This window comes from Scyliorhinus torazame, chromosome 23 (assembly GCF_047496885.1).
Source record: "Scyliorhinus torazame isolate Kashiwa2021f chromosome 23, sScyTor2.1, whole genome shotgun sequence".
Taxonomy (NCBI): Eukaryota; Metazoa; Chordata; class Chondrichthyes; order Carcharhiniformes; family Scyliorhinidae; genus Scyliorhinus; species Scyliorhinus torazame.
Genome location: NC_092729.1, coordinates 38727687 through 38749412, shown reverse-complemented (window position 1 = coordinate 38749412; position 21726 = coordinate 38727687). Strand labels below are relative to the sequence as shown.

At 53.7% G+C, this 21726-nt stretch overlaps 1 protein-coding gene across 1 annotated transcript in view; it reads left to right on the top strand.

Annotated features, from left to right (window-relative positions):
* Positions 1–1848: 1848 nt before the first annotated feature.
* The window catches only part of LOC140399587 (transcription factor MafK-like), a 168641-nt gene continuing 148763 nt past the window's right edge, over positions 1849–21726 (top strand). Inside the window, exon 1 of the mRNA XM_072489123.1 lies at positions 1849–2049. Coding sequence (XP_072345224.1) covers positions 1864–2049 — 186 coding nt within the window. The 5' untranslated portion in view covers positions 1849–1863. The remainder of the gene's footprint in view (positions 2050–21726) is intronic.

Sequence of the window (21726 nt, the reverse complement as noted above, 5' to 3'; positions counted from 1 at the left end):
ACAGCCCCGGGCCCACCATGGCCCACAGCCCCGGGCCCACCATGGCCCACAGCCCCGGGCCCACCATGGCCCACAGCCCCGGGCCCACCATGGCCCACAGCCCCGGGCCCACCATGGCCCACAGCCCCGGGCCCACCATGGCCCACAGCCCCGGGCCCACCATGGCTCACAGCCTCGGGCCCACCATGGCCCACAGCCCGGGGCCCACCATGGCCCACAGCCCCGGGCCCACAGCCCCGGGCCCACCATGGCCCACAGCCCCGGGCCCACCATGGCTCACAGCCTCGGGCCCACCATGGCCCACAGCCCCGGGCCCACCATGGCCCACAGCCCCGGGCCCACCATGGCCCACAGCCTCGGGCCCACCATGGCTCACAGCCTCGGGCCCACCACGGCCCACAGCCCCGGGCCCACCAAGGCCCACAGCCCCGGGCCCACCATGGCCCACAGCCTCGGGCCCACCATGGCCCACAGCCCCGGGCCCGCCATGGCCGACAGCCCCGGGCCCACCATGGCCCACAGCCCCGGGCCCACCATGGACCACAGACCCGGCCCAGCATAGCCGACAGCCCCGGGCCCACCATGGCCCACAGCCCCAGGCCCAGCATGGCCCACAGCCCCGGGCCCACCATGGCCCACAGCCCCGGGCCCACCATGGCCCACAGCCCCGGGCCCACAGCCCCGGGCCCACCATGGCCCACAGCCCCGGGCCCACCATGGCCGACAGCCCCGGGCCCACCATGGCCCACGGACCCGGGCCCAGCATGGCCCACAGCCCCGGGCCCACCATGGCCCACAGCCCCGGGCCCACCATGGCCGACAGCCCCGGGCCCACCATGGCCCACAGACCCGGGCCCAGCATGGCCCACAGCCCCGGGCCCACCATGGCCCACAGCCCCGGGCCCACCATGGCCCACAGCCCCGGGCCCACAGCCCCGGGCCCACCATGGCCGACAGCCCCGGGCCCACCATGGCCCACAGACCGGGCCCAGCATAGCCCACAGCCCCGGGCCCACCATGGCCGACAGCCCCGGGCCCACCATGGCCCACAGCCCCGGGCCCACCATGGCCCACAGCCCCGGGCCCACCATGGCCCACAGCACCGGGCCCACCATGGCCCACAGCCCCGGGCCCACAGCCCCGGGCCCACCATGGCCCACAGCCCCGGGCCCACCATGGCCCACAGCCCCGGGCCCACCATGGCCCACAGCCCCGGGCCCACCATGGCCCACAGCCCCGGGCCCACCATGGCCCACAGACCCGGGCCCAGCATAGCCCACAGCCCCGGGCCCACCATGGCCCACAGCCCCGGGCCCACCATGGCCCACAGCCCCGGGCCCACCATGGCCCACAGCCCCGGGCCCACCATGGCCCACAGCCCCGGGCCCACCATGGCCCACAGCCCCGGGCCCACCATGGCCGACAGCCCCGGGCCCACCATGGCCCACAGCCCCGGGCCCACCATGGCCCACAGACCCGGGCCCACCATGGACCACAGCCCCGGGCCCACCATGGCCCACAGCCCCGGGTCCACCATGGCTCACAGCCCCGGGCCCACCATGGCCCACAGCACCGGGCCCACCATGGCCCACAGCCCCGGGCCCACCATGGCCCACAGCCCCGGGCCCACCATGGCCCACAGCCCCGGGCCCACCATGGCCCACAGCCCCGGGCCCACCATGGCCGACAGCCCCGGGCCCACCATGGCCCACAGCCCCGGGCCCACCATGGCCGACAGCCCCGGGCCCACCATGGCCCACAGCACCGGGCCCACCATGGCCCACAGCCCCGGGCCCACCATGGCCCACAGCCCCGGTCCAGCCTTACCCCTTTCCACACCACTTGCCAGCACAACAAGCTGATATGACGACGATTTCATTTTGGTTTCCAGGCACAATCGCTGGCAGTTGGAGGTCGGAACAGGGTGACAGGGACACGTCGAAGCTGATTCCTGATTTGGTTTCCTCAGTAACCGTGGCTCCTGAAAACATCCGGAGGAGCCAGGAGTCCGGAATGAGCAACTTGCAGAAATCCAGTCACATATACAAGGTAAATTCTCCCGCTCCAGCACGGAACACTGCAGAAAGGAGATATACAGATAGAGGCAGCTTTACTCTGTATCTAACCCCGTGCTGTACCTGTCCTGGGAGTGTTTGATGGGGACAGTGTAGAGGGAGCTTTACTCTGTATCTAACTCCGTGCTGTGCCTGTCCTGGGAGTGTTTGATGGGGACAGTGTAGAGGGAGCTTTACTCTGTATCTAACCCCGTGCTGTCCCTGTCCTGGGAGTGTTTGATGGGGACAGTGTAGAGGGAGCTTTACTCTGTATCTAACCCCGTGCTGCACCTGTCCTGGGAGTGTTTGATGGGGACAGTGTAGAGGGAGCTTTACTCTCTATCTAACCCCGTGCTGTACCTGTCCTGGGAGTGTTTGATGGGGACAGTGTAGAGGGAGCTTATCTCTGTATATAACCCCGTGCTGTACCTGTCCTGGGAGTGTTTGATGGGGACAATGTAGAGAGAGCTTTACTCTGTGTCTAACACCGTGCTGTACCTGTCCTGGGAGTGTTTGATGGGGACAGTGTAGAGGGAGCTTATCTCTGTATATAACCCCGTGCTGTACCTGTCCTGGGAGTGTTTGATGGGGACAATGTAGAGAGAGCTTTACTCTGTGTCTAACACCGTGCTGTCCCTGTCCTGGGAGTGTTTGATGGGGACAGTGTAGAGGGAGCTTTACTCTGTATCTAACCCCGTGCTGTACCTGTCCTGCGAGTGTTTGATGGGGACAGTGTAAAGGGAGCTTTACTCTGTATCTAACCCCGTGCTGTATCAGTCCTGGGAGTGTTGGATGGGGACAGTGTAGAGGGAGCTTTACTCTGTATCTAACCCCGTGCTGTACCTGGCCTGGGAGGGTTTGATGGGGACAGTGCAGAGGGAGCTTTGCCCTGTATCTAACCCCGTGCTGTACCTGTCCTGGGAGTGTTTGATGGGGACAGTGTAGAGGGAGCTTTACTCTGTATCTAACCCCGTGCTGTACCTGTCCTGGGAGTGTTTGATGGGGATAGTGTAGAGGGAGCTTTATTCTGTATCTAACCCCGTGCTGTACCTGTCCTGGGAGTGTTTGATGGGGACAGTGTAGAGGGAGCTTTACTCTGTATCTAACCCCGTGCTGTACCTTTCCTGGGAGTGTTTGATGGGAACAGTGTAGAGGGAGCTTTACTCTGTATCTAACCCCGTGCTGTACCTTTCCTGGGAGTGTTTGATGGGGACAGTGTAGAGGGAGCTTTACTCTGTATCTCACCCCGTGCTGTACATGTCCTGGGAGTGTTTGATGGGGACAGTGTAGAGGGGCTTTACTCTGTATCTAACCCTGTGCTGTACCTGTCCTGGGAGTGTTTGATGGGGACAGTGTAGAGGGAGCTTTACTGTGTATCTAACCCCATGCTGTACATGTCCTGGGAGTGTTTGATGGGGACAGTGTAGAGGGAGCTTTACTCTGTATCTGACCCCGTGCTGTACCTGTCCTGGGAGTGTTTGATCGGGACAGTGTAGAGGGAGCTTTACTCTGTATCTAACCCCGTGCTGTACCTATCCTGGGTGTGTTTGATGCGGACAGTGTCGAGGGAGCTTTACTCTGTATCTAGCCCCGTGCTGTACCTGTCCTGGGAGTGTTTGATGGGGACAGTGTAGAGGGAGTTTTACTCTGTATCTAACCCCGTGCTGTACCTGTCCTGGAAGTGTTTGATGGTGACAGTGTAGAGGGAGCTTTACTCTGTATCTAACCCCGTGCTGTACCTGTCCTGGAAGTGTTTGATGAGGACAGTGTAGAGGGAGCTTTACTCTGTATCTAACCCCGTGCTGTACCTGTCCTGGGAGTGTTTGATGGGGACAGTGTGGAGGGAGCTTTACTCTGTATCTAACCCCGTGCTGTACCTGTCCTGGGAGTGTTTGATGGTGACAGTGTAGAGGGAGCTTTACTCTGTATCTAACCCTGTGCTGTACCTGTCGTGGGAGTGTTTGATGGGGACAGTGTCGAGGGAGCTTTACTGTGTATCTAACCCCGTGCTGTACCTGTCCTGGGAGTGTTTGATGGGGACAGTGTAGAGGGAGCTTTACTCTGTATCTGACCCCGTGCTGTACCTGTCCTGGGAGTGTTTGATGGGGACAGTGTAGAGGGAGCTTTACTCTGTATCTAACCCCGTGCTGTACCTGTCCTAGGAGTGTTTGATGGGGACAGTGTAGAGTGAGCTTTACTCTGTATCTAACCCCGTGCTGTACCTGTCCTGGGAGTGTTTGATGGGGACAGTGTAGAGGGAGCTTTACTCTGTATCTGACCCCGTGCTGTACCTGTCATGGGAGTGTTTGATGGGGACAGTGTAGAGGGAGCTTTACTCTGTATCTAACCCCGTGCTGTACCTGTCCTAGGAGTGTTTGATGGGGACAGTGTAGAGTGAGCTTTACTCTGTATCTAACCCCGTGCTGTACCTGTCCTGGGAGTGTTTGATGGGGACAGTGTGGAGGGAGATTTACTCTGTATCTAACACCATGCTGTACCTGTCCTGGGAGTGTTTGATGGGGACAGTGTAGAGGGAGCTTTACTCTGTATCTAACCCCATGCTGTACCTGTCCTGGGAGTGTTTGATTGGGACAGTGTGGAGGGAGCTTTACACTGTATCTAACCCCGTGCTGTACCTGTCCTGGGAGTGTTTGATGGGGACAGTGTAGAGGGAGCTTTTCTCTGTATCTAACCCCGTGCTGTACCTGTCCTGGGAGTGTTTGATGGGGACAGTGTAGAGGCAGCTTTACTCTGTATCAAATCCCGGTGCTGTACCTGTCCTGGGAGTGTTTGATGGGGACAGTGTCGAGGGAGCTTTACTCTGTATCTAACCCAGTGCTGTACCTGTCCTGGGATTGTTTGATGGGGACAGTGTAGAGGGAGCTTTACTGTGTATCTAACCCCGTGCTGTACCTGTCCTGGGAGTGTTTGATGGGGACAGTGTAGAGGGAGCTTTACTCTGTATCTGACCCCGTGCTGTACCTGTCCTGGGAGTGTTTGATGGGGACAGTGTAGAGGGAGCTTTACTCTGTATCTAACCCCGTGCTGTACCTGTCCTGGGAGTGTTTGATGGGGACAGTGTAGAGGGAGCTTTACTCTGTATCTAACCCCGTGCTGTACCTGTCCTGGGAGTGTTTGATGGGAACAGTGTCGAGGGAGCTTTACTCTGTATCTAACCCCGTGTTGTACCTGTCCTGGGAGTGTTTGATGGGGACAGTGTCGAGGGAGCTTTACTCTGTATCTAACCCCGTGCTGTACCTGTCCTGGGAGTGTTTGATGGGACAGTGTTGCGGGAGCTTTACTCTGTATCTAACCCCGTGCTGTACCTGTCCTGGGAGTGTTTGATGGGGACGGTGTAGAGCGAGCTTTACTCGGTGTCTAACCCCGTGCTGTACCTGTCCTGGGAGTGTTTGATGGGGACAGTGTAGAGGGAGCTTTACTCTGTATCTAACCCCGTGCTGTACCTGTCCTGGGAGTGTTTGATGGGGACAGTGTGGAGGGAGCTTTACTCTGTATCGAACCCCATGCTGTACCTGTCCTGGGAGTGTTTGATGGGGACAGTGTAGAGGGAGCTTTACTCTGTATCTAACCCCATGCTGTACCTGTCCTGGGAGTGTTTGATGGGGACAGTGTGGAGGGAGCTTTACACTGTATCTAACCCCGTGCTCTACCTGTCCTGGGAGTGTTTGATGGGGACAGTGTAGAGGGAGCTTTTCTCTGTATCTAACTCCGTGCTGTACCTGTCCTAGGAGTGTTTGATGGGGACAGTGTAGAGGCAGCTTTACTCTGTATCTAACCCCGTGTTGTACCTGTCCTGGGAGTGTTTGATGGGGACAGTGTCGAGGGTAGCTTTACTCTGTATCTAACCCCGTGCTGTACCTGTCCTGGGATTGTTTGATGGGGACAGTGTAGAGGGAGCTTTACTCTGTATCAAACCCATGCTGTACCTGTCCTGGGAGTGTTTGATGCGGACAGTGTGGAGGGAGCTTTACACTGTATCTAACACCGTGCTGTACCTGTCCTGGGAGTGTTTGATGGGGACAGTGTAGAGGGAGCTTTACTCTGTATCTGACCCCGTGCTGTACCTGTCCTGGGAGTGTTTGATGGGGACAGTGTAGAGGGAGCTTTACTCTGTATCTAACCCCGTGCTGTACCTGTCCTAGGAGTGTTTGATGGGGACAGTGTAGAGTGAGCTTTACTCTGTATCTAACCCCGTGCTGTACCTGTCCTGGGAGTGTTTGATGGGGACAGTGTAGAGGGAGCTTTACTCTGTATCTGACCCCGTGCTGTACCTGTCCTGGGAGTGTTTGATGGGGACAGTGTGGAGGGAGCTTTACTCTGTATCTAACCCCGTGCTGTACCTGTCCTGGGAGTGTTTGATGGGGACAGTGTAGAGGGAGCTTTTCTCTGTATCTAACCCCGTGCTGTACCTGTCCTGGGAGTGTTTGATGGGGACAGTGTAGAGGCAGCTTTACTCTGTATCAAATCCCGGTGCTGTACCTGTCCTGGGAGTGTTTGATGGGGACAGTGTCGAGGGAGCTTTACTCTGTATCTAACCCAGTGCTGTACCTGTCCTGGGATTGTTTGATGGGGACAGTGTAGAGGGAGCTTTACTGTGTATCTAACCCCGTGCTGTACCTGTCCTGGGAGTGTTTGATGGGGACAGTGTAGAGGGAGCTTTACTCTGTATCTGACCCCGTGCTGTACCTGTCCTGGGAGTGTTTGATGGGGACAGTGTAGAGGGAGCTTTACTCTGTATCTAACCCCGTGCTGTACCTGTCCTGGGAGTGTTTGATGGGGACAGTGTAGAGGGAGCTTTACTCTGTATCTAACGCCGTGCTGTACCTGTCCTGGGAGTGTTTGATGGGAACAGTGTCGAGGGAGCTTTACTCTGTATCTAACCCCGTGTTGTACCTGTCCTGGGAGTGTTTGATGGGGACAGTGTCGAGGGAGCTTTACTCTGTATCTAACCCCGTGCTGTACCTGTCCTGGGAGTGTTTGATGGGACAGTGTTGCGGGAGCTTTACTCTGTATCTAACCCCGTGCTGTACCTGTCCTGGGAGTGTTTGATGGGGACGGTGTAGAGCGAGCTTTACTCTGTGTCTAACCCCGTGCTGTACCTGTCCTGGGAGTGTTTGATGGGGACAGTGTAGAGGGAGCTTTACTCTGTATCTAACCCCGTGCTGTACCTGTCCTGGGAGTGTTTGATGGGGACAGTGTGGAGGGAGCTTTACTCTGTATCGAACCCCATGCTGTACCTGTCCTGGGAGTGTTTGATGGGGACAGTGTAGAGGGAGCTTTACTCTGTATCTAACCCCATGCTGTACCTGTCCTGGGAGTGTTTGATGGGGACAGTGTGGAGGGAGCTTTACACTGTATCTAACCCCGTGCTCTACCTGGCCTGGGAGTGTTTGATGGGGACAGTGTAGAGGGAGCTTTTCTCTGTATCTAACTCCGTGCTGTACCTGTCCTAGGAGTGTTTGATGGGGACAGTGTAGAGGCAGCTTTACTCTGTATCTAACCCCGTGCTGTACCTGTCCTGGGAGTGTTTGATGGGGACAGTGTCGAGGGTAGCTTTACTCTGTATCTAACCCCGTGCTGTACCTGTCCTGGGATTGTTTGATGGGGACAGTGTAGAGGGAGCTTTACTCTGTATCAAACCCATGCTGTACCTGTCCTGGGAGTGTTTGATGCGGACAGTGTGGAGGGAGCTTTACACTGTATCTAACACCGTGCTGTACCTGTCCTGGGAGTGTTTGATGGGGACAGTGTAGAGGGAGCTTTACTCTGTATCTAACCCCGTGCTGTACCTGTCCTGGGAGTGTTTGATGGGGACAGTGTAGAGGGAGCTTATCTCTGTATCTAACCCCGTGCTGTACCTGTCCTGGGAGTGTTTGATGGGGACAGTGTAGATGGAGCTTTACTGTGTATCTAACACCGTGCTGTACCTGTCCTGGGAGTGTTTGATGGGGACAGTGTAGAGGGAGATTTACTCTGTATCTAACCACGTGCTGTACCTGTCCTGGGAGTGTTTGATGGGTACAGTGTAGAGGGAGATTTACTCTATATCTAACCCCGTGCTGTACCTGTCCTGGGAGAGTTTGATGGGGACAGTGTAGAGGCAGCTTTACTCTGTATCTAACCCCGTGCTGTACCAGTCCTGGGAGTGTTTGATGGGGACAGTGTAGAGGGAGCTTTACTCTGTATCTAACCCCGTGCTGTACCTGTCCTGGGAGTGTATGATGGGGACAGTGTAGATGGATCTTTACTCTGTATCTAACCCCATGCTGTACCTGTCCTGGGAGTGTTTGATGGGGACAGTGTAGAGTGAGGTTTACTCTGTATCTAACCCCCGTGCTGTACCTGTCCTGGGCATATTTGATGGTGGACAGTGTAGATGGATCTTTACGCTCTATCTAACCCCGTGCTGCCCCTGTCCTGGGAGTGTTTGATGGGGACAGGGTCGAGGGAGCTTTAGTCTGTATCTAACCACGTGCTGTACCTGTCCTGGGACTGTTTGCTGGGGACAGTGTAGAGGGAGCTTTACTCTGTATCTAACCCCGTGCTGTACCTGTGCTGGGAGTGTTTGATGGGGACAGTGTAGAGGGAGCTTTACTCTGTATCTAACCCTGTGCTGTACCTGCCCTGGGATGTTTGATGTGGACAATATAAAGGGAGTTTTACTCTGTATCTAACCCCGTGCTGTACCTGTCCTGGGAATATTTGATGGGGACAGTGTAGATGGATCTTTACTCTGTATCTAACCCCGTGCTGTACCTGTCCTGGGAATATTTGATGGGGACAGTGTAGAGGGAGCTTTACTTTGTATCTAACCCCGTGCTGTACCTCTCCTGGGAGTGTTTGATGGGGACAGTGTAGATGGAGCTTTACTGTGTATCGAACACCGTGCTGTACCTGTCCTGGGAGTGTTTGATGGGGACAGTGTAGAGGGAGATTTACTCTGTATCTAACCACGTGCTGTACCTGTCCTGGGAGTGTTTGATGGGTACAGTGTAGAGGGAGATTTACTCTATATCTAACCCCGTGCTGTACCTGTCCTGGGAGAGTTTGATGGGGACAGTGTAGAGGCAGCTTTACTCTGTATCTAACCCCGTGCTGTACCAGTCCTGGGAGTGTTTGATGGGGACAGTGTAGAGGGAGCTTTACTCTGTATCTAACCCCGTGCTGTACCTGTCCTGGGAGTGTATGATGGGGACAGTGTAGATGGATCTTTACTCTGTATCTAACCCCATGCTGTACCTGTCCTGGGAGTGTTTGATGGGGACAGTGTAGAGTGAGGTTTACTCTGTATCTAACCCCCGTGCTGTACCTGTCCTGGGCATATTTGATGGTGGACAGTGTAGATGGATCTTTACGCTCTATCTAACCCCGTGCTGCCCCTGTCCTGGGAGTGTTTGATGGGGACAGGGTCGAGGGAGCTTTAGTCTGTATCTAACCACGTGCTGTACCTGTCCTGGGACTGTTTGCTGGGGACAGTGTAGAGGGAGCTTTACTCTGTATCTAACCCCGTGCTGTACCTGTGCTGGGAGTGTTTGATGGGGACAGTGTAGAGGGAGCTTTACTCTGTATCTAACCCTGTGCTGTACCTGCCCTGGGATGTTTGATGTGGACAATATAAAGGGAGTTTTACTCTGTATCTAACCCCGTGCTGTACCTGTCCTGGGAATATTTGATGGGGACAGTGTAGATGGATCTTTACTCTGTATCTAACCCCGTGCTGTACCTGTCCTGGGAATATTTGATGGGGACAGTGTAGAGGGAGCTTTACTTTGTATCTAACCCCGTGCTGTACCTCTCCTGGGAGTGTTTGATGGGGACAGTGTAGAGGAAGCTTTACTCTGTATCTAACCCCATGCTGTACCTGTCCTGCGTGTTTTGATGGGGACAGTGTAGAGGGAGCTTTACTCTGTATCTAACTCCGTGCTGTACCTGTCCTGGGAGTGTTTGATGAAGACAGTGTGGAGGGAGCTTTACTCTGTATCTAACCCCATGCTGTACCTGTCCTGGGAGTGTTTGATGGGGAGAGTGGCGAGGGAGCTTTACTCTGTATCTAACCCCGTGCTGTACCTTTCCTGGGAGTGTTTGATGGGGACAGTGTAGAGGGAGCTTTACTCTGTATCTAACGCCGTGCTGTACCTGTCCTGGGAGTGTTTGATGGTGACAGTGTCGCGGGAACTTTACTCTGTATCTAACCCCGTGCTGTACCTTTCCTGGGAGTGTTTGATGGGGACAGTGTAGAGGGAGCTTTACTCTGTATCTAACACCGTGCTGTATTTGTCCTGGGATGTTTGATGGGGACAGTGTAGAGGGAGCTTTATTCTGTATCTAACTCCGTGCTGTACCAGTCCTGGGAGTGTTTGATGGGGATAGTGTAGAGGGAGCTTTACTCTGTATCTAACCCCGTGCTGTACCAGTCCTGGGAGTGTTTGATGGGGATAGTGTAGAGGGAGCTTTACTCTGTATCTAACGCCGTGCTGTACCTGTCCTGGGAGTGTTTGACGGGGACAGTGTAGAGGGAGCTTTACCCTGTATCTAACCCCATGCTGTACCTGTCCTGGGAGTGTTTGATGGGGACAGTGGCGAGGGAGCTTTACTTTGTATCTAACGCCGTGCAGTACCTGTCCTGGGAGTGTTTGATGGTGACAATGTCGCGGGAGCTTTACTCTGTATCTAACCCCGTGCTGTACCTGTCCTGGGAGTGTTTGATGGGGACAGTGTAGAGGGAGCATTACTCTGTATCTAACGCCGTGCTGTGCCTGTCCTGGGAGTGTTTGATGGGGACAGTGTAGAGGGAGCTTTACTCTGTATCTAACCCCGTGCTGTACCTGTCTTGGGAGTGTTTGATGGGGACAGTGTAGAGGGAGCTTTACTCTGTATCTAATCCTGTGCTGTACCTGTCCTGGGAGTGTTTGATGGGACAGTGTTGCGGGAGCTTTACTCTGTATCTAACCCCGTGCTGTACCTGTCCTGGGAGTGTTTGATGGACACAGTGTAGAGGGAGCTTTACTCTGTATCTAACCCCGTGCTGTACCTGTCCTGGGAGTGTTTGATGGGGACAGTGTGGACGGAGCTTTACTCTGTATCTAACCCCGTGCTGTACCTGTCCTGGGAGTGTTTGATGGGGACAGTGTAGAGGGAGCTTTACTCTGTATCTAACCCCGTGCTGTACCTGTCCTGGGAGTGTTTGATGGGAACAGTGTCGAGGGAGCTTTGCTCTGTATCTAACCCCGTGTTGTACCTGTCCTGGGAGTGTTTGATGGGGACAGTGTAGAGGCAGCTTTACTCTGTATCTAACCCCGTGCTGTACCAGTCCTGGGAGTGTTTGATGGGGACAGTGTAGAGGGAGCTTTACTCTGTATCTAACCACGTGCTGTACCTGTCCTGGGAGTGTTTGATGGGGACAGTGTAGAGGGAGCTTTACTCTGTATCTAGCCCCGTGCTGTACCTGTCCTGGGAGTGTTTGATGGGGACAGTGTAGAGGCAGCTTTACTCTGTATCTAGCCCCGTGCTGTACCTGTCCTGGGAGTGTTTGATGGGGACAGTGTAGAGCGAGCTTTACTCTGTATCTAACCCCGTGCTGTACCTGTGCTGGGAGTGTTTGATGGGGGACAGTGTAGAGGGAGTTTTATTCTGTATCTAACCCCGTGCTGTACGTGCCCTGTGAGTGTTTGATGGGGACAGTGTAGAGGGAGCTTTACTCTGTATCTAACCCAATGCTGTACCTGTCCTGGAAGTGTTTGATGGTGACAGTGTAGAGGGAGCTTTACTCTGTATCTAACCCCGTGCTGTACCTGTCCTGGGAGTGTTTGATGGGGACAGTGTAGAGGGAGCTTTACTCTGTATCTAACCCAATGCTGTACCTGTCCTGGAAGTGTTTGATGGTGACAGTGTAGAGGGAGCTTTACTCTGTATCTAACCCCGTGCTGTACCTGTCCTTGGAGTGTTTGATGGGGACAGTGTAGAGGGAGCTTTACTCTGTATCTAACCCCGTGCTGTACCTGTCCTGGGAGTGTTTGATGGGGACAGTGTAGAGGGAGCTTTACTCTCTATCTAACCCCGTGCTGTACCTGTCCTGGGAGTGTTTGATGGGGACAGTGTAGAGGGAGCTTTACTCTGTATCTAACCCCGTGCTGTACCTGTCCTGGGAGTGTTTGATGGGGACAGTGTAGAGGGAGCTTTACTCCGTACCTAACCCCATGCTGTACCTGTCCTGGGAGTGTTTGATGGGGACAGTGTAGAGGGAGCTTTACTCTGTATCTAACCCTGTGCTGTACCTGTCCTGGGAGTGTTTGATGGGGACAGTGTAGAGGGAGCTTTACTCTGTATCTAACCCTGTGCTGTACCTGTCCTGGGAGTGTTTGATGGGGACAGTGTAGAGGGAGCTTTACTGTGTATCTAACCCCGTGCTGTACATGTCCTGGGAGTGTTTGATGGGGACAGTATAGAGGGAGCTTTACTCTGTATCTGACCCCGTGCTGTACCTGTCCTGAGAGTGTTTGATCGGGACAGTGTAGAGGGAGCTTTACTCTGTATCTAGCCCCGTGCTGTACCTGTCCTGGGAGTGTTTGATGGGGACAGTGTAGAGTGAGTTTTACTCTGTATCTAACCCCGTGCTGTACCTGTCCTGGAAGTGTTTGATGGTGACAGTGTAGAGGGAGCTTTACTCTGTATCTAACCCCGTGCTGTACCTGACCTGGAAGTGTTTGATGAGGACAGTGTAGAGGGAGCTTTACTCTGTATCTTACCCCGTGCTGTACCTGTCCTGGGAGTATTTGATGGGGACAGTGTAGAGGGAGCTTTACTCTGTATCTAACCCCGTGCTGTACCTGTCCTGGGAGTGTTTGATGGGGACAGTGTGGAGGGAGCTTTACTCTGTATCTAACCCCGTGCTGTACCTGTCCTGGGAGTGTTTGATGGTGACAGTGTAGAGGGAGCTTTACTCTGTATCTAACCCTGTGCTGTACCTGTCCTGGGAGTGTTTGATGGGGACAGTGTCGAGGGAGCTTTACTGTGTATCTAACCCCGTGCTGTACCTGTCCTGGGAGTGTTTGATGGGGACAGTGTAGAGGGAGCTTTACTCTGTATCTGACCCCGTGCTGTACCTGTCCTGGGAGTGTTTGATGGGGACAGTGTAGAGGGAGCTTTACTCTGTATCTAACCCCGTGCTGTACCTGTCCTAGGAGTGTTTGATGGGGACAGTGTAGAGGGAGCTTTACTCTGTATCTAACCCCGTGCTGTACCTGTCCTGGGAGTGTTTGATGGGGACAGTGTGGAGGGAGATTTACTCTGTATCTAACACCATGCTGTACCTGTCCTGGCAGTGTTTGATGGGGACAGTGTAGAGGGAGCTTTACTCTGTATCTAACCCCATGCTGTACCTGTCCTGGGAGTGTTTGATTGGGACAGTGTGGAGGGAGCTTTACACTGTATCTAACCCCGTGCTGTACCTGTCCTGGGAGTGTTTGATGGGGACAGTGTAGAGGGAGCTTTTCTCTGTATCTAACCCCGTGCTGTACCTGTCCTGGGAGTGTTTGATGGGGACAGTGTAGAGGCAGCTTTACTCTGTATCAAATCCCGGTGCTGTACCTGTCCTGGGAGTGTTTGATGGGGACAGTGTCGAGGGAGCTTTACTCTGTATCTAACCCCGTGCTGTACCTGTCCTGGGATTGTTTGATGGGGACAGTGTCGAGGGAGCTTTACTGTGTATCTAACCCCGTGCTGTACCTGTCCTGGGAGTGTTTGATGGGGACAGTGTAGAGGGAGCTTTACTCTGTATCTGACCCCGTGCTGTACCTGTCCTGGGAGAGTTTGATGGGGACAGTGTAGAGGGAGTTTACTCTGTATCTAACCCCGTGCTGTACCTGTCCTGGGAGTGTTTGATGGGGACAGTGTAGAGGGAGCTTTACTCTGTATCTAACCCCGTGCTGTACCTGTCGTGGGAGTGTTTGATGGGGACAGTGTAGAGGGAGCTTTACTCTGTGTCTAACCCCGTGCTGTACCTGTCCTGGGAGTGTTTGATGGGGACAGTGTGGAGGGAGCTTTACTCTGTATCTAACCCCGTGCTGTACCTGTCCTGGGAGTGTTTGATGGTGACAGTGTAGAGGGAGCTTTACTCTGTATCTAACCCTGTGCTGTACCTGTCCTGGGAGTGTTTGATGGGGACAGTGTCGAGGGAGCTTTACTGTGTATCTAACCCCGTGCTGTACCTGTCCTGGGAGTGTTTGATGGGGACAGTGTAGAGGGAGCTTTACTCTGTATCTGACCCCGTGCTGTACCTGTCCTGGGAGTGTTTGATGGGGACAGTGTAGAGGGAGCTTTACTCTGTATCTAACCCCGTGCTGTACCTGTCCTAGGAGTGTTTGATGGGGACAGTGTAGAGGGAGCTTTACTCTGTATCTAACCCCGTGCTGTACCTGTCCTGGGAGTGTTTGATGGGGACAGTGTGGAGGGAGATTTACTCTGTATCTAACACCATGCTGTACCTGTCCTGGCAGTGTTTGATGGGGACAGTGCAGAGGAAGCTTTACTCTGTATCTAACCCCGTGCTGTACCTGTCCTGGGAGTGTTTGATTGGGACAGTGTGGAGGGAGCTTTACACTGTATCTAACCCCGTGCTGTACCTGTCCTGGGAGTGTTTGATGGCGACAGTGTAGAGGGAGCTTTTCTCTGTATCTAACCCCGTGCTGTACCTGTCCTGGGAGTGTTTGATGGGGACAGTGTAGAGGCAGCTTTACTCTGTATCAAATCCCGGTGCTGTACCTGTCCTGGGAGTGTTTGATGGGGACAGTGTCGAGGGAGCTTTACTGTGTATCTAACCCCGTGCTGTACCTGTCCTGGGAGTGTTTGATGGGGACAGTGTAGAGGGAGCTTTACTCTGTATCTGACCCCGTGCTGTACCTGTCCTGGGAGTGTTTGATGGGGACAGTGTAGAGGGAGCTTTACTCTGTATCTAACCCCGTGCTGTACCTGTCCTGGGAGTGTTTGATGGGGACAGTGTAGAGGCAGCTTTACTCTGTATCAAATCCCGGTGCTGTACCTGTCCTGGGAGTGTTTGATGGGGACAGTGTCGAGGGAGCTTTACTCTGTATCTAACCCCGTGCTGTACCTGTCCTGGGATTGTTTGATGGGGACAGTGTCGAGGGAGCTTTACTGTGTATCTAACCCCGTGCTGTACCTGTCCTGGGAGTGTTTGATGGGGACAGTGTAGAGGGAGCTTTACTCTGTATCTGACCCCGTGCTGTACCTGTCCTGGGAGAGTTTGATGGGGACAGTGTAGAGGGAGTTTACTCTGTATCTAACCCCGTGCTGTACCTGTCCTGGGAGTGTTTGATGGGGACAGTGTAGAGGGAGCTTTACTCTGTATCTAACCCCGTGCTGTACCTGTCGTGGGAGTGTTTGATGGGGACAGTGTAGAGGGAGCTTTACTCTGTGTCTAACCCCGTGCTGTACCTGTCCTGGGAGTGTATGATGGGGACAGTGTGGAGGGAGCTTTACTCTGTATCTAACCCCGTGCTGTACCTGTCCTGGGAGTGTTTGATGGTGACAGTGTAGAGGGAGCTTTACTCTGTATCTAACCCTGTGCTGTACCTGTCCTGGGAGTGTTTGATGGGGACAGTGTCGAGGGAGCTTTACTGTGTATCTAACCCCGTGCTGTACCTGTCCTGGGAGTGTTTGATGGGGACAGTGTAGAGGGAGCTTTACTCTGTATCTGACCCCGTGCTGTACCTGTCCTGGGAGTGTTTGATGGGGACAGTGTAGAGGGAGCTTTACTCTGTATCTAACCCCGTGCTGTACCTGTCCTAGGAGTGTTTGATGGGGACAGTGTAGAGGGAGCTTTACTCTGTATCTAACCCCGTGCTGTACCTGTCCTGGGAGTGTTTGATGGGGACAGTGTGGAGGGAGATTTACTCTGTATCTAACACCATGCTGTACCTGTCCTGGCAGTGTTTGATGGGGACAGTGCAGAGGAAGCTTTACTCTGTATCTAACCCCGTGCTGTACCTGTCCTGGGAGTGTTTGATTGGGACAGTGTGGAGGGAGCTTTACACTGTATCTAACCCCGTGCTGTACCTGTCCTGGGAGTGTTTGATGGCGACAGTGTAGAGGGAGCTTTTCTCTGTATCTAACCCCGTGCTGTACCTGTCCTGGGAGTGTTTGATGGGGACAGTGTAGAGGCAGCTTTACTCTGTATCAAATCCCGGTGCTGTACCTGTCCTGGGAGTGTTTGATGGGGACAGTGTCGAGGGAGCTTTACTGTGTATCTAACCCCGTGCTGTACCTGTCCTGGGAGTGTTTGATGGGGACAGTGTAGAGGGAGCTTTACTCTGTATCTGACCCCGTGCTGTACCTGTCCTGGGAGTGTTTGATGGGGACAGTGTAGAGGGAGCTTTACTCTGTATCTAACCCCGTGCTGTACCTGTCCTAGGAGTGTTTGATGGGGACAGTGTAGAGGGAGCTTTACTCTGTATCTAACCCCGTGCTGCACCTGTCCTGGGAGTGTTTGATGGGGACAGTGTGGAGGGAGATTTACTCTGTATCTAACACCATGCTGTACCTGTCCTGGCAGTGTTTGATGGGGACAGTGTAGAGGGAGCTTTACTCTGTGTCTAACCCCGTGCTGTACCTGTCCTGGGAGTGTTTGATGGGGACAGTGTGGAGGGAGCTTTACTCTGTATCTAACCCCGTGCTGTACCTGTCCTGGGAGTGTTTGATGGTGACAGTGTAGAGGGAGCTTTACTCTGTATCTAACCCTGTGCTGTACCTGTCCTGGGAGTGTTTGATGGGGACAGTGTCGAGGGAGCTTTACTGTGTATCTAACCCCGTGCTGTACCTGTCCTGGGAGTGTTTGATGGGGACAGTGTAGAGGGAGCTTTACTCTGTATCTGACCCCGTGCTGTACCTGTCCTGGGAGTGTTTGATGGGGACAGTGTAGAGGGAGCTTTACTCTGTATCTAACCCCGTGCTGTACCTGTCCTAGGAGTGTTTGATGGGGACAGTGTAGAGGGAGCTTTACTCTGTATCTAACCCCGTGCTGTACCTGTCCTGGGAGTGTTTGATGGGGACAGTGTGGAGGGAGATTTACTCTGTATCTAACACCATGCTGTACCTGTCCTGGCAGTGTTTGATGGGGACAGTGCAGAGGAAGCTTTACTCTGTATCTAACCCCGTGCTGTACCTGTCCTGGGAGTGTTTGATTGGGACAGTGTGGAGGGAGCTTTACACTGTATCTAACCCCGTGCTGTACCTGTCCTGGGAGTGTTTGATGGCGACAGTGTAGAGGGAGCTTTTCTCTGTATCTAACCCCGTGCTGTACCTGTCCTGGGAGTGTTTGATGGGGACAGTGTAGAGGCAGCTTTACTCTGTATCAAATCCCGGTGCTGTACCTGTCCTGGGAGTGTTTGATGGGGACAGTGTCGAGGGAGCTTTACTCTGTATCTAACCCCGTGCTGTACCTGTCCTGGGATTGTTTGATGGGGACAGTGTCGAGGGAGCTTTACTGTGTATCTAACCCCGTGCTGTACCTGTCCTGGGAGTGTTTGATGGGGACAGTGTAGAGGGAGCTTTACTCTGTATCTGACCCCGTGCTGTACCTGTCCTGGGAGTGTTTGATGGGGACAGTGTAGAGGGAGTTTACTCTGTATCTAACCCCGTGCTGTACCTGTCCTGGGAGTGTTTGATGGGGACAGTGTAAAGGGAGCTTTACTCTGTATCTAACCCCGTGCTGTACCTGTCGTGGGAGTGTTTGATGGGGACAGTGTAGAGGGAGCTTTACTCTGTATCTAACCCCGTGCTGTACCTGTCCTGGGAGTGTTTGATGGGGACAGTGTGGAGGGAGCTTTACTCTGTATCTAACCCCATGCTGTACCTGTCCTGGGAGTGTTTGATGGGGACAGTGTAGAGGGAGCTTTACTCTGTATCTAACCCCATGCTGTACCTGTCCTGGGAGTGTTTGATGGGGACAGTGTGGAGGGAGCTTTACACTGTATCTAACACCGTGCTCTACCTGTCCTGGGAGTGTTTGATGGGGACAGTGTAGAGGGAGCTTTTCTCTGTATCTAACTCCGTGCTGTACCTGTCCTAGGAGTGTTTGATGGGGACAGTGTAGAGGCAGCTTTACTCTGTATCAAACCCCGGTGCTGTACCTGTCCTGGGAGTGTTTGATGGGGACAGTGTCGAGGGAGCTTTACTCTGTATCTAACCCCGTGCTGTACCTGTCCTGGGAGTGTTTGATGGGGACAGTGTAGAGGGAGCTTTACTCTGTATCTAACCCCGTGCTGTACCTGTCCTGGGAGTGTTTGATGGGGACAGTGTAGAGGGAGCTTATCTCTGTATCTAACCCCGTGCTGTACCTGTCCTGGGAGTGTTTGATGGGGACAGTGTAGATGGAGCTTTACTGTGTATCTAACCCCGTGCTGTACCTGTCCTGGGAGTGTTTGATGGGGACAGTGTAGAGTGAGATTTACTCTGTATCTAACCACGTGCTGTACCTGTCCTGGGAGTGTTTGATGGGTACAGTGTAGAGGGAGATTTACTCTATATCTAACCCCGTGCTGTACCTATCCTGGGAGAGTTTGATGGGGACAGTGTAGAGGGAGCTTTACTCTGTATCTAACCCCGTGCTGTACCAGTCCTGGGAGTGTTTGATGGGGACAGTGTAGAGGGAGCTTTACTCTGTATCAAACCCCGTGCTGTACCTGTCCTGGGAGTGTATGATGGGGACAGTGTAGATGGATCTTTACTCTGTATCTAACCCCATGCTGTACCTGTCCTGGGAGTGTTTGATGGGGACAGTGTAGAGTGAGGTTTACTCTGTATCTAACCCCCGTGCTGTACCTGTCCTGGGCATATTTGATGGTGGACAGTGTAGATGGATCTTTACGCTCTATCTAACCCCGTGCTGCACCTGTCCTGGGAGTGTATGATGGGGACAGGGTAGAGGGAGCTTTACTCTGTATCTAACCACGTGCTGTACCTGTCCTGGGACTGTTTGCTGGGGACAGTGTAGAGGGAGCTTTACTCTGTATCTAACCCCGTGCTGTACCTGTGCTGGGAGTGTTTGATGGGGACAGTGTAGAGGGAGCTTTACTCTGTATCTAACCCTGTGCTGTACCTGCCCTGGGATGTTTGATGTGGACAATATAAAGGGAGTTTTACTCTGTATCTAACCCCGTGCTGTACCTGTCCTGGGAATATTTGATGGGGACAGTGTAGATGGATCTTTACTCTGTATCTAACCCCGTGCTGTACCTGTCCTGGGAATATTTGATGGGGACAGTGTAGAGGGAGCTTTACTTTGTATCTAACCCCGTGCTGTACCTGTCCTGGGAGTGTTTGATGGGGACAGTGTAGAGGAAGCTTTACTCTGTATCTAACCCCATGCTGTACCTGTCCTGCGTGTTTTGATGGGGACAGTGTAGAGGGAGCTTTACTCTGTATCTAACCCCATGCTGTACCTGTCCTGGGAGTGTTTGATGGGGAGAGTGGCGAGGGAGCTTTACTCTGTATCTAACCCCGTGCTGTACCTTTCCTGGGAGTGTTTGATGGGGACAGTGTGGAGGGAGCTTTACTCTGTATCTAACCCCATGCTGTACCTGTCCTGGGAGTGTTTGATGGGGAGAGTGGCGAGGGAGCTTTACTCTGTATCTAACCCCGTGCTGTACCTTTCCTGGGAGTGTTTGATGGGGACAGTGTAGAGGGAGCTTTACTCTGTATCTAACGCCGTGCTGTACCTGTCCTGGGAGTGTTTGATGGTGACAGTGTCGCGGGAACTTTACTCTGTATCTAACCCCGTGCTGTACCTTTCCTGGGAGTATTTCATGGGGACAGTGTAGAGGGAGCATAACTCTGTATCTAACCACATGCAGTACCTGACCTGGGAGTGTTTGATGGGGACAGTGTAGAGGGAGCTTTACTCTGTATCTAACACCGTGCTGTATTTGTCCTGGGATGTTTGATGGGGACAGTGTAGAGGGAGCTTTATTCTGTATCTAACTCCGTGCTGTACCAGTCCTGGGAGTGTTTGATGGGGACAGTGTAGAGGGAGCTTTACCCTGTATCTAACGCCGTGCTGTACCTGTCCTGGGAGTGTTTGACTGGGACAGTGTAGAGGGAGCTTTACCCTGTATCTAATCCCGTGCTGTACCTGTCCTGGGAGAGTTTGATGGGGGCAGTGTAGAGGGTGCTTTCCTCTGTATCAAACCCCGTGCTGTACCTGTCTGGGAGTGTTCGATGGGGACAGTGTAGAGGGAGCTTTACTCTGTATCTAACCCCATGCTGTACCTGTCCTGGGAGTGTTTGATGGGGACAGTGGCGAGGGAGCTTTACTTTGTATCTAACGCCGTGCTGTACCTGTCCTGGGAGTGTTTGATGGGGACAGTGTCGAGGGAGCTTTACTCTGTATCTAACCCCGTGCTGTACCTGTCCTGGGAGTGTTTGATGGGGACAGTGTCGAGGGAGCTTTACTCTGTATCTAACCCCGTGCTGTACCTGTCCTGGGAGTGTTTGATGGGGACGTGTAGAGTGAGCTTTACTCTGTATCTAACCCCGTGCTGTACCTGTCCTGGGAGTGTTTGATGGGGACAGTGTAGAGGAAGCTTAACTCTGTATCTAACCTCGTGCGGTACCTGTTCTGGGAGTGTTTGATGGGGACAGTGTAGAGGGAGCTTTACTCTGTATCTAACCCCATGCTGTACCTGTCCTGGGAGTGTTTGATGGGGACAGTGTAGAGGGAGCTTTACTCTGTACCTAACCCCATACTGTACCTGTCCTGGGACTGTTTGATGGGGACAGTGTAGAGGGAGCTTTACTCTGTATCTAACCCCGTGCTGTACCTGTCCTGGGCATATTTGATGGTGGACAGTGTGCATGTATCTTTACTCTGTATCTAACCCCGTGCTGCACCTCTCCTGGGAGTGTTTGATGGGGAATGTGGAGAGGGAGCTTTACTCTGTATCTAACCCCGTGCTGTACCTGTCCTGGGAGTGTATGATGGGGACAGTGTAGATGGATCTTTACTCTGTATCTAACCCCATGCTGTACCTGTCCTGGGAGTGTTTGATGGGGACAGTGTAGAGTGAGGTTTACTCTGTATCTAACCCCCGTGCTGTACCTGTCCTGGGCATATTTGATGGTGGACAGTGTAGATGGATCTTTACTCTGTATCTAACCCCGTGCTGCACCTGTCCTGGGAGTGTTTGATGGGGACAGTGTAGAGGGAGCTTTTCTCTGTATCTAACCCCGTGCTGTACCTGTCCTGGGAGTGTTTGATGGGGACAGTGTAGAGGCAGCTTTACTCTGTATCAAATCCCGGTGCTGTACCTGTCCTGGGAGTGTTTGATGGGGACAGTGTCGAGGGAGCTTTACTCTGTATCTAACCCCGTGCTGTACCTGTCCTGGGATTGTTTGATGGGGACAGTGTAGAGGGTGCTTTACTCTGTATCTAACCCCGTGCTGTACCTGTCCTGGGAGTGTTTGATGGGGACAGTGTAGAGGGAGCTTTACTCTGTATCTGACCCCGTGCTGTACCTGTCCTGGGAGTGTTTGATGGGGACAGTGTAGAGGGAGCTTTACTCTGTATCTAACCTCGTGCTGCACCTGTCCTGGGAGTGTTTGATGGGGACAGTGTAGAGGGAGCTTTACTCTGTATCTAACC